The sequence below is a fragment of the Eleutherodactylus coqui genome, chromosome 3 (genome assembly GCF_035609145.1).
Source record: "Eleutherodactylus coqui strain aEleCoq1 chromosome 3, aEleCoq1.hap1, whole genome shotgun sequence".
Classification (NCBI taxonomy): Eukaryota; Metazoa; Chordata; class Amphibia; order Anura; family Eleutherodactylidae; genus Eleutherodactylus; species Eleutherodactylus coqui.
The window spans coordinates 55913417-55929102 of NC_089839.1; the positions used below are offsets into that span (position 1 = coordinate 55913417).

At 41.4% G+C, this 15686-nt stretch overlaps 2 protein-coding genes across 6 annotated transcripts in view; one reads left to right on the forward strand and one right to left on the reverse strand.

Annotated features, from left to right (window-relative positions):
- Positions 1 to 15686, forward strand: part of KIF16B (kinesin family member 16B) — a 342084-nt gene that overhangs the window by 193445 nt on the left and 132953 nt on the right. For all 5 annotated transcript variants that reach the window (XM_066595622.1, XM_066595623.1, XM_066595619.1 and 2 more), the window contains one exon: positions 11589 to 11642. In XM_066595622.1, the coding sequence (XP_066451719.1) occupies positions 11589 to 11642 (54 nt within the window). The remainder of the gene's footprint in view (positions 1 to 11588; positions 11643 to 15686) is intronic.
- On the reverse strand, positions 7509 to 8074 carry LOC136619747 (small ribosomal subunit protein uS11-like). The gene has a single exon (XM_066594511.1). The coding sequence runs from the start codon at positions 8018 to 8020 to the stop codon at positions 7565 to 7567; it is 456 nt and encodes a 151-aa protein (XP_066450608.1). The 5' UTR covers positions 8021 to 8074; the 3' UTR covers positions 7509 to 7564.

Consider the following 15686-nt stretch of genomic DNA (forward strand, 5'->3'; position numbering starts at 1 on the left):
GTGGAGCGGGTCAGAGATCGCTTCCTCCTGCCCGCCTCCATTAACAGTAAATAGGCAGTCGTTCATAGATGAACAACTGCCTATTTAAACAGGCCGATCGTCTTTTGAATCGTATGCCTGCACAACCTGAATGACTAACGATAAGCGATCGGATCATCGTTGGCTGTTCAGTCACTGGCAGTGTGCACACAACATATATTGTTCAAATCTGCATAATTTAGCGATAATCTGACCGAAACTCATTCCATGAAAATAAAAATAAAAAGACCCTTCAAATCTTGTTTAATGGAGATCCGCAATCTAAAAAGACTTTGTCAAAACGAAAGCATGTTTACAGTTAGCAGGACTGCAGATCTTCTCCAGAAGGAACGGTTATGTAAGTGTTCTTCAGTACAGTTAGTTGTTCCTTAGCACAAAACACTCAGCACTTCTGTGTTGTAAGCTCTCCATTACTTGTGATTTTCCTTCTTCTTATATGTTAGGTGGCTTTTATTGTATTCATAGTTTTGCCAGCAGTATGTCGCTGACATGTAGTCTGATTTTCCGCTGCTAATCTTGAGTGACTTTGAGGTTTAAATTGAAGGTTATCCCGGCTCGCTGTAGTTGCATCTGCAGTTTGGGAGAAAGAAGATTGATTATATGATATGTTCCGTGAGCCACTCTTTATTTTTCTTCATTTTCTACCATCGCACTTATTTTTGCTCAGAATTTGTTTTATTCTTGTTTTATGTGTGTTTATCATGGTGAGGTTTTTCCTAGACATGATTTCTATTATGCACCATGGTTTATGTCAAAGGTGGTTTCATATTTTTTCTTTGTAATTCTTACAAGTTTTTTTCCTTTTCTTCCAGAATCCTAAACTGTGAATATTATTATAGCAGGTCATGTTTAATATGTCACTTTATTGGAGGATTAAAAATGGCACCATCCATCTTACATTTCCAGACAATTTAAAGAGGGCTACTTGCTGCACTTGGGGGCAACATTCATGTACAGCTGTTTTGTAACTTGTTGAACATAATAAACCTGTATGCAAGCTGAACCACATGGCTTTCTAGAACACTGTGTGGGAGGATGAAGGATCAGGACTAGAGATGAGCGAGCATACTCGCTAAGGGCAATTACTCGATCAAGCATTGCCCTTAGCGAGTACCTGCCTGCTCGAAAGAAAAGGTTCAGCTGCCGGCGGCGGGCGAGAGCGGAGAGGAACGGAGGGGAGATCTCTCTCTCCCGCTCCCCCCTGCTCACTGATGCAACTCACCTCTCACCTGCGCTAGCAGACAAACCTTGTCTTCCGAGCGGGCAGGTACTCACTAAGGACAATGCTCGATCGAGTAATTGTACTTAGCGAGTATGCTCGCTCATCTCTAATCAAGACATGCCTTTTAGGCCTTGTTCAGAATTTGATGCAGAATCCATGAGAAATCCGAATCTCCTTCATGTGCCTGGGAATCTGCACTATACTTTTTAGGAACGCATTTCAAATCCACGTTGCGCAAACTAAGGAGTGGCGTTACTTTTTGGCATGAAATCTGCATTTGGTTAAATGGGACTGATCTCTGTGCACATCCACAGCATCCATAAATGCAAATCTGCGGCTTGGCCTTCGATTTCTGTGTGGATTATGTGGCAGATCTTTGTTTTGATTTTTTCCAAGTCGATTAAATTCAGTTTGAACATGCTTTCAGGTTCAGACCTCACAAGGCACATTATTTTAGAGAATTTCCACTATGGATTTTCAAAGTTTCTGCCACAAAATCTGTGAGAAATCCACAGCAAAATCCACATATTGCATTCAGATATGTAGCAGATGTAACAACAGAATTCACCCTATGGATTGCAAAGAATTAAATCCACAGTAAGGAGCTGCAGCATAAATTGACATTCTGTGGATATATAATCTACACCACAGATCAGTTCTGCTGCGGATTCCATGCACACTTAGAATGCAGCATGTGGTGGTATTGATGCAGTGCCTTGGTGGGAAATCCTCAATTCATCTGCTCTTGTGGCCGTACCTTTAATCATTGACACTACTGAACCTGTTGTAAGGAAATTAGGATTTGAATGAATGTTCCAAAACACAAGATAGTGGAAATGTAACTCAAACTAACCCTACCATTTTAGGACATAATTCTGTCCTGGGACCGGATGGAGAGGACGTTTATATTACCTGCAGTTTTTCTTCTCTGCTGACTCTCCAGTCTGCTAGTTTCATGGCCCATTTTTGGCCCATAAAGATGGCTCTCACAGTCTTCAGAATTCCTAATCTCTACAGTGTATTAGTTTCAGACTACCAATACCCTATACCTGCTCTCTGATTGGCCAGGGCTGCTCACTTGATCTTGGCCAATCAGAGAGCAATGCACAATGTACACTGGATAGTTAGGAAGTCGCTATAACCATCTTAGACGTCCAAAAATGGGACCGGGAACCAATGGATCAAAGCAGTTGCACAGAAGAGCAACTGCAATGAATATATGCCCTCTTCCTGCTGTCCTGGGACAGAATTTAATTCTGAAACCGCAGCTTTGCTTTAACTGACTTGAATGATGAGAAGTGAACCATGTTCATCTACTAACACCTATTTTAGAGGTCTTTATTTGGATGTCATTCAGTTAAAGGAGATGTCCCGAGGCAGCAAGTGGGTCTATACACTTCTGTATGGCCATAATAATGCACTTTGTAATGTACATTGTGCATTAATTATGAGCCATACAGAAGTTATAAAAAGTTTTATACTTACCTGCTCCGTTGCTGGCGTCCTCGTCTCCATGGAGCCGACTAATTTTTGGCCTCCGATGGCCAAATTAGCCGCGCTTGCGCAGTCCGGGTCTTCAGCTTTCTTCTATGGAGCCGCTCGTGCCAGAGAGGGGCTCCGTGTAGCTCCGCCCCGTCACGTGCCGATTCCAGCCAATCAGGAGGCTGGAATCGGCAGTGGACCGCACAGAAGAGCTGCGGTCCACGAAGGTAGAAGATCCCGGCGGCCATCTTCAGCGGTAAGTATTGAAGTCACCGGACCGCCGGGATTCAGGTAAGCGCTGTGCGGGTGGTTTTTTTAACCCCTGCATCGGGGTTGTCTCGCGCCGAACGGGGGGGGGGTTTAAAAAAAAAAAAACCCGTTTCGGCGCGGGACATCTCCTTTAAGCCGTGTTGCATATGAAAATACATAATTGTATTTAGTCTTTGCTATGGAGCTTTCAATTCTGTGCAATTGTATATTCCTCCATCCTGATCTTTCCTGTTTGTTTTCCCCCCTCGTCTCCACGACAGCACACTTGAGATTGCCTCCTCCTGATAGGATAGGAACACACAGAAGTTTAAAGCTCCCCCCTTTTGCCACCATCCTTAGTGTTTTTCATAGCCAGAGAGGTGCTGGGAGCTCTCAGGAGTTCCTAGCATGAAGACTACAAGTATACTTAACGAATTGGAGGCAGCAGGTGCTGTTCTCCCTTCCTGAGGATTGTCTCCCGGGTCGTTGGAGGGGCAGTCATCCCAGGCCAGATTCCTCCTCAATGTGGCCAAGGCGGTTAGAGGTGAAGGCTGTGCGGCGTCTTCTCCTCCTCCTCTGGTCCCATTGGGTCCTGCTGTAGAAGAGGTTGCAGCGCTTTGACGAGCTCCTACGTGCAGTTGATGTTGGAGGCGGGGCCTGCGGTGGGCTTATGTAACCGGAAGGCAAGGGGTGTGGCTAGCAACAAAATGCAAAAGGAATCCGAGAGACTACATGAAGCGGATGTATATAGATCCTAGTCTCAGTACAGGATCCTGTGCATGTGACTGCAGTGCTAATAGGATGAGCACTCCAGTGTAGGAGGTCCCTGAACCAGCTGCTACCTCTGGTGTTCTAAGTAGCCTGTTTAGTGCCTCATAAAAACAAATTTATTTATGTATATACATTTATATTGTCTTCCCTGCTGTTTATTTGTCAGGGCGTAAAAAATGTGGCAGGGTCTTAAAAGCCCAAAACGAAAAAAATGTGTCTTGTGTGAAAAAAATTACCAATGGCTTATCCTAAGTTGTTATGCAAATTTATGCATAGCCAAGATCGTTAAAGAAGAGTTTGGGGGCTTTATGGAAGATATTAAACTATGCGTTAGAGACGAGGTTCACTCAGCTCTAGCGTCCCAGGATGCTCCACTGTCTACGGTCTCTGTTCAGAAACAGGTGAAGAGGCCAAGTAGAACAGGTGTTTATTTTGACTCTGAAAAAAACATGACCTTTTTGGACGTCGAAGAAGTAAAGTAAATTTAAATGAGTCCTCAGACGACAATGAGGGTTATAAAAATTATTCCTCTGCAATCCAGAGGATATAAGTGAACTAATTAAAGTAGTCAGGGCTACCCTTAATATGGAAGACCCCAAGAAACGCAGAACGATACAATACAAAGTTTTCTGAGGGCTGGGTGAGAGGCACAGGCATACTTTCTTGGTTCACAGCAACATCCAGACACTGATAAAGGAGTGAAGCAAACCGGAAGCAGCCTCTTTTTTTTTTTTTTTTTTTTTTTTATCCAATTGTATTAAAAGGTGCTACCCCTTTGTGGAGGAATTCCACTGACTGGGAAGCCATGCACAAGGTAGTGGCAAAAGGAGCCATGCGGATGTCTCTACCTTTTGAAGACGCCACATAGCTAAAGGATCCAATGGATCGGAAAGTGGAGAGTCTCCTAAAAAAAAAACATGTGAGGCAGCCTCAAGTCTGCTTACGCCTGGTGTGGCAGCCACCTGTGTGGCCAGAACACTCAGTGTCTGGCTAGGTCAGCTGGATACGGACATACAAAATAAAACCCCGCGAGAGCAAATTTTAGACTCGCTACCAGTCCTAAAAATGGCAACTAGCTTGCTAACAGATGCTTCTGTTGAAACCGTTAGACTGTCTGCTCGCACGACAGCTCTATCTAACTCCACCCGCAGGGTTTTATCGCTTAAGTCCAGTTTACATGTCTACCAATATCCTTAACTTTTTTTCCCTTCTGGATTGTGAACTTGGTTCTTAGAGCCCTATCCTTGCCTCTGTTTGAGCTCATAGACTCTATTCCCATCTGAACTTTGACCCTAAAGACAGCATTTTTAGTAGCCATCACTTCAGCACAGAGGGTGAACGAGCTCCAGGCCCTATCGATCCACTAACCATTTTGTAGGGTCACTGAAAGTAAGATCTTTAATCTGGACTGCGCATTCATATCTAAGGTAGTATCATCCTACCATAGGTCCCAAGACCTGATAATCCCCTCTTTTTGTAACCACCTAAATAAAATCGAGCAGAAGTTCCCCTGCCTTGATATCCGGAGAGCAGTGCTATAGTACATCAGTTCTGCAAGTCAGTAAAACCTGGACAGGAATCTGTTTGTTCAGTCCTTTGGGCAATAATGAGGGTAAGAAAGCAGCCAAAAGCCCCAATGCTAGATGGATCCAACTAGCCATCATGGAAGCGTACACAATACTAGATAAAACCATCCCAAAGGGATTTAAAGCCCACTCTACTAGGGCAATGTCTACTTCATGGGCAGAACAGACCTTCGCTTTCATAGAACAAATGTGTAAGGTGGCGGTGTGGAAGAATCCACACACTTTTACCAAACACTATAGGTTAAATATTCAAGGATTTAGCCTTTGGATGCAAGATCCCGTCGGCTGTGGTCACGCCCTGATTTAATTTAGTTGGTACGTCTCAAGCATGGCTGTTGTGGAGATGATTGGGGAAAGGTACATTGTACTTACCGATCGTTTTTTCAGGAAGTCTCCACGACAGAACTCATACATTCCCCCACAAATATTTAGGGTTTTTTTTTGCTTTTTTTTTTAAGCATACTGTTATAGGTAATTATTTTTAGTTAGGGACTTACCCTTGTCTCTCCGTTGATGAACTGCTGAGAAAGGAACTTTAAACCTCTCTGTATGTTCCTGTGCTATCGGGAGGAGGCAATCTCAGGTGTGCCGTTGTGGAGACTTCCTAAAAAAACAATTACCAGTAAGTATAATCTACCTTTTTTCACTAGTGTATAAAAAAATGTATGAAGCAACTAATAGTATAACATTTGTATTATTCTCCCATCACTGTATTGGAACATTGCTACACGTGTATCTTTCCAGCGGTGGTTCTTTCCTCCGTATAATTTGACTAATATGATATTTGCACATGCCATTGTATTCAACCCTCGGTTTGTAAATATCTGTTATGAGATATTTGCAAACAGGCAAGCGCTTGTTGGCAGCAGATTTGTTTGCTGTTGGTGCTTATTCATTTTTTTCACATAAATTTCTATGGAGTATCTATAGACGATGCGTTTCTATTTCTATACTCCTGCTAAACCCCTTTGACAGTCTATGAATTGCCTGTTCCTACAGATGAAACGTATTGTGTCTCTTTATTGTGTAGATGGTGTGTATGATCATCCACTGCTATTGGATTAGTTTCTGCTTATTTGCCGTATTTCTGGAGCCTGAATAAGCATTCACAATGTATAATAATGTGCACTCATACAGCTTATAGTATATTTTTTCATTGCTATGTCATCTGTTAACAATAGCGTGCAGACAGTCCGCATCTTTCTGTACAAAGTGCACGAGACTAGCTGTAGGGCCTGTCCCGAACTGCGCATTTGTACTTCCAATTGATTTCAATCAATGTCTGGACCATACTGCATTACAGTTACTGCCTATGGCGTCAAGCTTTCATCTTTTTCCACCCTTCCCCCATGCACAATCCTTTTTATTCGCTTATCTATCCACAACTAATACTATATCTATGTAAAGCCAAAACTGTGTGAATCTTTCTGTGGTCTCCTCCTTTCTGTTTATCCTCCTTCTATTCTACTTTTCTATTTTAGGTACATGTTGTACCTTAGGATTTTCCTGATTGCATTGATTTTTGTTTGAGCCAATGTGCAGAAAGTTTTGCATCTGCAGAACTGTGCAAAAGTTTTAGGCAGACGTAAAAAAATATTGCAACGTTGGAATGCTTTCAAAAATAGAAGTGTTCATAGTTTATTTTTGTCAGTTAACAAAATGCTAAGTAAGTGAGCAAAAGAGAAATAGAAACTCTTCAACAAGGAGCAAACCTATTGCTTTTCATTCCCAGTCATTGTTACAAGGCTTGTATTAAGAGTCTAATTTTGGCTTGAAGGAATACTGCCTTCCAATAGGTGGCACTGTGGAAGTATTATTCCATCCCCCTTATTTGCATATTACCCAGAGGAGCATGAATGGCCTTTTGAGTCTCCTCACTCAGTCTAGGTGCTCTCCCTAAGGAGAAAAGATAGCATTAGGTGAAAGTAGCATCTTCCTCACTTTTAATCAGCTGGTAGTTCTCGTTTGGCTTTCTGTAAATGCCCAGACATCTCTTCAGTCAAAAGAAAACATTCTGAACTAAAGAGGGTAAATACTTTAACCTTCCAAAATTAATTGGACACCTGAGCAAGAATCAAAATTAGTATTTATTTTCATATGTTAATACTTAGCACGGTGTCCCTTGGCCCTACTGACATTGGACACTCTCTGTGGCATACTTTTTTTTTTTTTGGTCTGATTATTTTAATAACAACTGAGTGACAAAGCTGGAGAACTACAGACGACGACCACGGCGACCGCCCTTTCTGGGGGTGCTGTCTGATGGGATGGGTGTCACATCCTCGATGCGGCCAATTTTCATGCCAGAACGAGCCAGGGCTCTGAGGGCAGACTGGGCGCCAGGTCCAGGGGTCTTTGTCCTGTTGCCGCCTGTGGTCCGCAGCTTGATGTGAAGCGCCGTGATGCCAAGCTCCTTGCACCTCTGGGCAACGTCCTGAGCAGCCAACATGGCGGCGTACGGAGAGGACTCGTCTCTGTTGGCTTTCACCTTCATCCCACCGGTCACACGGCAGATTGTTTCCTTGCCGGACAGATCGGTCACGTGGACAAAGGTGTCGTTGAAGGAGGCAAAGATGTGGCAGACCCCGAAGACATTCTCCCCGTCGGCCACCTGCGGGCCAAGGCTGATCACCTGCTCTTCCTTCTTCTCCTTCCCCTTACGTGGAGCCATTTTACTTTGTCTTCTCGAGGAGCCGCTGGAGGAAAGGAAGGAAGTTGGGCGGCGGGGGGCAAAAGGTCACTCCTGTGGCATACTTTTTGCTAACGTCTGATATGCTTCAGCTGGTATTTCCCTCCATTCATCCTGCAAATGTCTTGTGAGTTCTTGCAAAAAAGATGGATATTGTTCATATTTCCTGATCCGATCTTCCAGTTTGTCCCAAAAATGTTCAATACGATTCAGTTCAGGACTCTCTACAGGTTAGTCCAATTATGGAAGAGTCATATCTTTTCAAACCAACACAGAATAGCTTTATACGTGTGACAAGGCATGTTGTCTAGTTGGAAGTATTGCTGACCATTCCCAGAGTATTGCCACATTGTTGGCAGCACGTTACTGTTTAGGTGTCAAGGTACACCCCTATGATCATAGTTCTTGCCACTAAAACTAACGGACTGAGAACAAACATATCATGTAAAACATCCCGAGACCATAATAGAACCAGTGCGTACTTAACTGTTGGCACGTTCCCCAAGCATCCTCCACACCCAGGTACGTCCATCCCATATGAAGATGATGTAGACTGAGGCGTCGCTCCATAGAACATATTCTTCCATTGCTCAACTATCCAATGATGACTCTCTTTGCACTGTGGATGGGCCGATGCATTGTGCTTTGTGATGTATGGCTTGTATGCAGAGATGCATAACATTTATCTAATAGTTTGCAGTTTCTGTTAAAAACTATGGATGACACCTTCAAGAGTCTGCATCTTGTGTAGCATGGCTTAGAACACGTAACAAGCTAATAAAACATGAACCCTGCTACTGATAGGGGTGTCCAAATACTTTTGGTAGGATGGTGTATTAGAGACTGCATGCTGTGAGAGGGGGAAAAAGTGATCACAGTTTGGCTCAGAGAATAGAGCAAAGTTTTGACTTCAAACCAGAAAGTGCCCACCTACTCATCAGGCACGTAAAGGGCAAGAGACCCATAATCTGTAGCTTGTACAGGATTATTGCTGCACTTTATCTAAGATGCTTTTACATCTGCCATAGTAGCATGTAGACTAAACTCCTTGTGCATTATGTAGTAACACCTTTTGCACAGTGTATGAAAAGCCCTTTAAACTTTAAAGCCCTATTCAGACCCAAAGTACTTTATAAAGTAGGTCTCTGAGGACAAATGGCGATCTATTGTTTACTGATGTCTCACCCACTGTCGGATTATCTGACACTTCTGTCTTTAAAGTTTTAGTAATCCTACTGCAACCTTTGATAAAACTTTCAGTTACAAATAAAATGTGGTAGTCTTACTGACAAGATCTCCAGCTTCATGCTTCTTAGGGAAGGTCACTTCTGGGACACTTGAGTCGTGGAGAATCGGCATACTTAACCAAGTTGCATTACTTTATTTGCTGTATGCGAAAGGGAATTATTTGACCTGATGCTGGGCTGTGTCAGTCTTCATTCTTATGTGTTGTTTCACGAGTCTCGGCTCTTACTGCCTTTATACGAAGCTTGTTTTATCTCTCCTTGCTGCCACTTTCCCAATATTAGCGTATGACCTTCTTGTGACTGCTCTTAAGCAGCTCTTAATCCTGAGAAAAGAGCAGCACTCCTTTGTGCTTTATTATATCTACTGTTCACCCACCCTTTTATTTTGTTCTTTTAATGTTTGATTTTCTGTCTTATTTTTTTTTTTTTACTATTTGTGAAATTTTAATCACTCTTCTGTAAACACAATTTCAGCTTTTATAACATATCTTCGTTCATATGCAGTATCTGCATTGTCAAATTTTAAGGGGTTTTCAGGACCGTTTTGGAGCTAAAAACTTTTTTTTTAAATATATATATACTTTTTTTTGTTACCTGCCGGTTTCCTTCTATCCGAAGGCCATTTATGTGTAGCACAAATGAAGGGTTATGACATCATTCACTGATGCCCGTCCATAGCTCTTCTTTCATTGTGGTCTGTGAGTCATAGCCAAGGAAGAGTCGGGACCAAATGTAGATGTGGAAAGCTAGCGCATGTGTGGTTCAAGCAACTTTCATTGAAACCGTGCATGTGATTTATGAGCCCATCGTCTGCCTGGACATCTCAACTTTTCCTATTAAGATGTTGAAGCTTATGGTTCTTGTAGGATAACAGTAGAGAGGGGGGTTGACACTTGTAAACAGGCATGACGTGTCGGGAGCTACAAGAGCAGGCAGGAAAATGACAGACCTTGAAATGAGGTAACAGATGTGTTGGAGGTACTAGGTACCCTGTGGACCTGGTGGGCTGAGCTCTAGGCAAAGGCTTTGGCTTTATGGAGTGAATTCTTCCACATTTTGTGGATTTGCCTTTGTTTAACTAGCAGTCCTCGGAACAGATCATCAATAGATGATCGGAGGGGGCCTGCTGCTTTTATCCCTGACAATCAACTGATTACCAGCACCACTGTCACCATGGGGCTCACGCAGCAGCCCAAGTTGATATTGCAGGTGCAGATCCCATTGAATTCAATGAGAGCTGCACCTGCAATACCGATCTGGGCCACTGCACTGTGGTCATTGTGCTCCCTGCACTTTCCATAGTGACTGCAGAGCCAGTAATTAGCTGATCAGCTGCAATCACCTGTTGATGGCCTGTTTTGAGGATGGGTCATCAATAGAAAAAAATTATGTGAATACAGCAGACTTATAACTGAGTTTTCCGTATTCTTTCTTGGCCAAACCAGCACAATATTTTTTGTACTATTTGGGTGAATAGTGGAGTGGAGCTTTCTCTGTACAATACTACTCTTAAATGGGATAGCATAATATGATGACTGATCTGCTTTTAAGAGATGTGCAGAAGTAGCAGATATGATTTGGTCATTTTAACATTTTGGGACAGTAAGGCCAATAGTATAATAGGCTTGCCAACAGTCCTGTATAAAATTACAGAAAACACATTGTGCCATGAGTTTTAGAAGATAATAAACTAATTTGTATGTATGCACTGCTATGTATATAAACTAATGTGGCCACTTTTGGCCAATGTTACATGCCTTTTTGAAGTCAGTCTATGTTCCGTGCATATTATAGCCATTTTTGGCCATGCTTGCAATGCCATCTGGATGGTGGGTCTTGAACGCACTTTGCTCTTCGATTCTTATTTTCTTATTTTTGCTTTTAACCTTTTCACAATTGATCACTTTGCTTTCTCTCTACCTCCGGTGGCAGCTTTTTCCCTGTAAAAGGACCAATCTGTCTAAGGTAGAGAAATTCAATTTCTATATATTGATTGCCATGTCTGAATGTAGTGAACTTGCAAGGACTGTGCTAATCATTTATCTGTCTTATTTAACATTACCACTTAAATAGTTTCTCCCCAAAAATTCATTTACATTTAAACTTTCAACTTGATGTGCCCAGGAGCTGGAAACCTAATTAGTGGCTCTGGTCAAACCCATTTTTCATTTCTTGTAAAATAAAATAATAAACCATCTCGCTTTAAAACTTTCATGAAATACATTTTCCATGGTCATCATTCATCGCCGCGCTCCTCTTTACTAGTGAATTCCTTATGCAACTTTGTTCTGTTTTCTTACCAGACTTGAATTTGAAAGGCAACAAAGAGAAGAACTGGAGAAACTGGAAAATAAAAGGTACAATATAAAGCGACAAATAAAACATTGTGCGCCTTGTAAATGTGTCACCGGTTTTATTTCTAGATTTTTATTTATCTTGCAATTTCTTTATATAACTACATAGGAAACAGAAGGAGTCAGAAGAAAAGGTTGTTTATGAAGTCTTGGTTAAAGGGATTTTCACATGACTTAAAGTTGCTGCTGACCCGAAACCGTGACTGCTGCAGCCAATCACTGACCACAGCAGTGTCCTTCTATAGCCAGTGATTGGCTGCAGCCAAGGGATACTGGAATCAGAAGCATTTATCCACCGGATAGACAAAAAAATGCTAGATCGCTGGGGTCCGCGCTACTTCACTGCCGCTGCATTCAAACTCCTCCTAGCTGTGGTCTTCTGGCTGAAGGCAACGGAGGATGGTTTGTCCCTTGATCTTGCAATTTGAATAAATGCCTCGGACTACAGTACCCCTTAAAAGGTGTGCTTCAGAGTGTGGTTGCAACAGAAGGATGGATCAAAGTACACTTGGTTTCATCACAAATGATTATTTTATGTCATCCTAAAGAGGTTGTTTTACTATGACAACTCTTCAAATGCGAGGTGAAGAAGAACCAGCTACTAAATGCCTTCACCTTGATTGTAGTCAACTGGACAGGTGTATGCCCAGGGCTGTTGAAATCATCATAGATATAAGAAGAGAAAAAAAAATCCCAAACTGCACTGATCCAAATATAATATGAGCTTTATTAAGGAACCGGTTTTGATCGAAATGCGTTGGGTGTATGTACATGTGTTTTTAACACATTAACTACCCTGTCGGTTGTATTTAATACATACTAGTTTTGAGCCCAGTGGCTCGTGAGTTATATAAAACTCACGCATAAAAAATGTTAACTGCCATGCGAGTTGTATGTAGCTAGTTTTGAGCTCATGGTCTTGAGAGTTCTATATAACTTACACATGGAAAGCAATGAAAAAAAAAATTTTTCATTAAATTATAAAGTTTTGTTTTGTTTGCAAAGTTTATATCTTATTTTTCTAGCAAAAGTTTATGGCCCAAAGGAATTTTTTTTCTAGTGTGGCAGTCCATGTGTTAAGTCTCCATATTGAATAAAGCTCGAGTTTTACTTGCATCAGTGCAGTGCTGGATTTTTTTGTACTTTTATTACCATGACGACCCTAGTTCCATGTATTACATGGTCAGTCTTTAGTTGAAATGGCCAACATATAATACTACTGTATATTTGTACTACAAAGACTACATCTGATTACCATAAATCAGATTAGGATGGCTTTGGAAACAACATCTTTAGGCCCTGTATAGTTTAAGATTAGAGATGAGCGAGTATACTCGATAAGGCAAACTACTCGAGCGAGTAGTGCCTTATGTGAGTACCTGCCCACTCGTCTCTAAAGATTCGGCTGCCGGCGCGGGTGACAGGTGAGTTGTGGTGGTGAGCGGGGGGTGGGGGAGAGAGATCTCCCCTCCGTTCCTCCCGTCTCTCCCCTGCCGGCACCCAACTCTTTAGAGACGAGCGGGCAGGTACTCGAATAAGGCACTACTTGATCGAGTAGTTTGCCTTATCGAGTATGCTCGCTCATCTCCATTTAAGATAAATAGTGCTTGAATATCTTACCCTACATACGTATTTACTTTGGAACTTTTAGAACTGTTAACATGTGGTCCCTGAGAACAGATTATCATCAGCTGTAAAAGGGAGGTGGTTAATATGTGGGCAAATCTCATCCATAGATACCATCTATGCAAATAGGCAATATTTACAGAGTATTGTCAGTCGAATATAAAATTGGATATATATTAGTAAATCAAAAGGCTCCTTATTACTGTACATGAATGTGCATGCCATCATTATTTTTTGTATGTATCCAACATGAAGAACATGCATATATGTGATACCAGTGGCATATGGGGATACAGTATGGACCCATGTTAAGGATGCCTTATTATGGCTGTGTACAAGAAAGCACTCTAATATGCAATCTAAATGTTTTATTAGACAGGCATTCCAAAATATGTAATGTTTTGGTCCACCCACATATACGGACCTTTATCAACAATAGCTGCTCATAGTAGAGTATCAAGTGAAATAGTTGTATGGTGCGAAGGAAGAAGACCTCAGTCATGTGTAAGGAACCTTAGACATGACTGAGGTCGTCCTTCCTAAAGCCGTACAACTATTTCACTTGGATAATACTCTACTACCAGCGGCAGTTGTGTTTGATAAAGCTCTGTATATGGGGGTAGACTGAAATGTTGCATCAAAAATTACATATTGGAGGGCCGAGATCTTCTATATGTACTGGAATGGGACTCCAACTCTAGCACCCAACCTACATTATTATTGCTGTGTACAATACTTTTATAAGGATACAGCATGTCAGTGTTCATAAAACTATAGTATTTTTTTCACACCTGCATCAATAGAGCAACAACTTTTTTTGCTATTAAATCTGGATGGAATGGAAGATTGGTCATCTTTCTATCAGATTCTTATCCAAACAGTCGAACCCTATTTCAAGTCAAACCTTGCTAAATGTGCAGTTCAGCGTAAACCTGAACCTCTGGTGGTTTGTCTCTGTCAAACCCACTAAAATTCTTCCTCCTCCTTCTCCATTAATTTTGGCTCACTTGTTAGCACAGTTGCTTTGCAGCACTAGGGTCCTAGGTTCAAATATGACCAAGGTCAACATCTGCATGGAGTTTGTATGTTCTTCCTGTGTTTGGGTTTCTTCACTCAAACATTCATACAAACTCCATACAGATGTTGTCCTTGGTCAGATTTAAACCTAGGGCCCCGGTGCTTAAAGGCAACCGTGCTGGAGGAGGAGGAGGAGGAGGAGGAGTTTTATGGCTTTTTATACCGTTTTATACACCGGTTTTATGTGTAGTAGTAAAGTTCTGGTTTGATTAAAGCTAATTTGTGCCGAATTGAACTTTCTGCCAAAGTTTGACGAACCAACCTAACTTTTCAAGTATTTGCTCAACACTAATTGTAATATCTCTGGTGCTGTAGGCATGTGTGTTAGGGAGGGGGCTGACATTTTACAGTTGGCTAAGCAGAAATTTGTAATAAAAAACAATGATGGTTACTTCTCACCTTGACAGAAAATCAATAACGGACAACCCCTTCAAATTAAATTTCTGACTTCCACCACTTAAATAGTGATAACATCATACCCTTAGTTCATAATAATTATTTAATTGCCAATTTGAAAATTTCTAATAAATGAAACTTTCTTGTTTTGTGAGTTTAATCTGCAGCAAATACTTTCACATCACGTCTTTCTTTTGATGTCTTAAAATATTATTCATGAAATTTGCCTCACATTTTGCTGTGCCGTGTGGCCCTGAAAACCAAAGCCATTTAAAAGAAAGACATGAAGAAATTGGTGCAGTTTGTCAATTTCCGAGATTAGGCCCTTAATCTGAATGCAGTTTCCAAGGCAAGACATTATATCGCAAATCAAAAGATGGCTGTCTCCTTTTTTAATAGAAAACATAAAGATATATCAGTCAGAATTCACTTGCATATCTCTGAATTTGTGCAAGTACCTACACATCCATTACTTTCGAGTTTTACCAGCAGAGAAAATAGTCTAAAAGCATATCTCAGGATACATTTGAATAATTCAGAGAGTATAGCGTACTTTGGGTTGAAGAATGTTCCTGCTTACACTGCAAATGCATTTGTCCTCAAACCATTTTGACTCTATAAGAATATTTAGAAAATGTTCTTGTCAAATACAGCGTTTTACACTGTTTTCTTGAAAACCTCAGCGTTATTTGGTGTTCATAAACAGTGCACAAAATAAGAACTATAGATTCACTTGAACATGTCATTCCTTCAAGGATGGTTTACACTCCAGATCGGCATACATATAGCATATACCAGCTGCCCATATAGACCGTTTTACACAACCTAATTTATTGGGCATATTCCTCTGAAGTTTGTTCAGACAATAATCGGGCGTCTAAAACAGGGGTGCCTTACTCCAGTCCTCAGGGACCACCAACAGGTCATGTTTTCAGGATATCCTATGGT

Bases quoted from the DNA above. Each gene is read 5' to 3' on its own strand.
- LOC136619747 (XM_066594511.1), bottom strand. From the start codon at position 8,020: ATGGCTCCACGTAAGGGGAAGGAGAAGAAGGAAGAGCAGGTGATCAGC.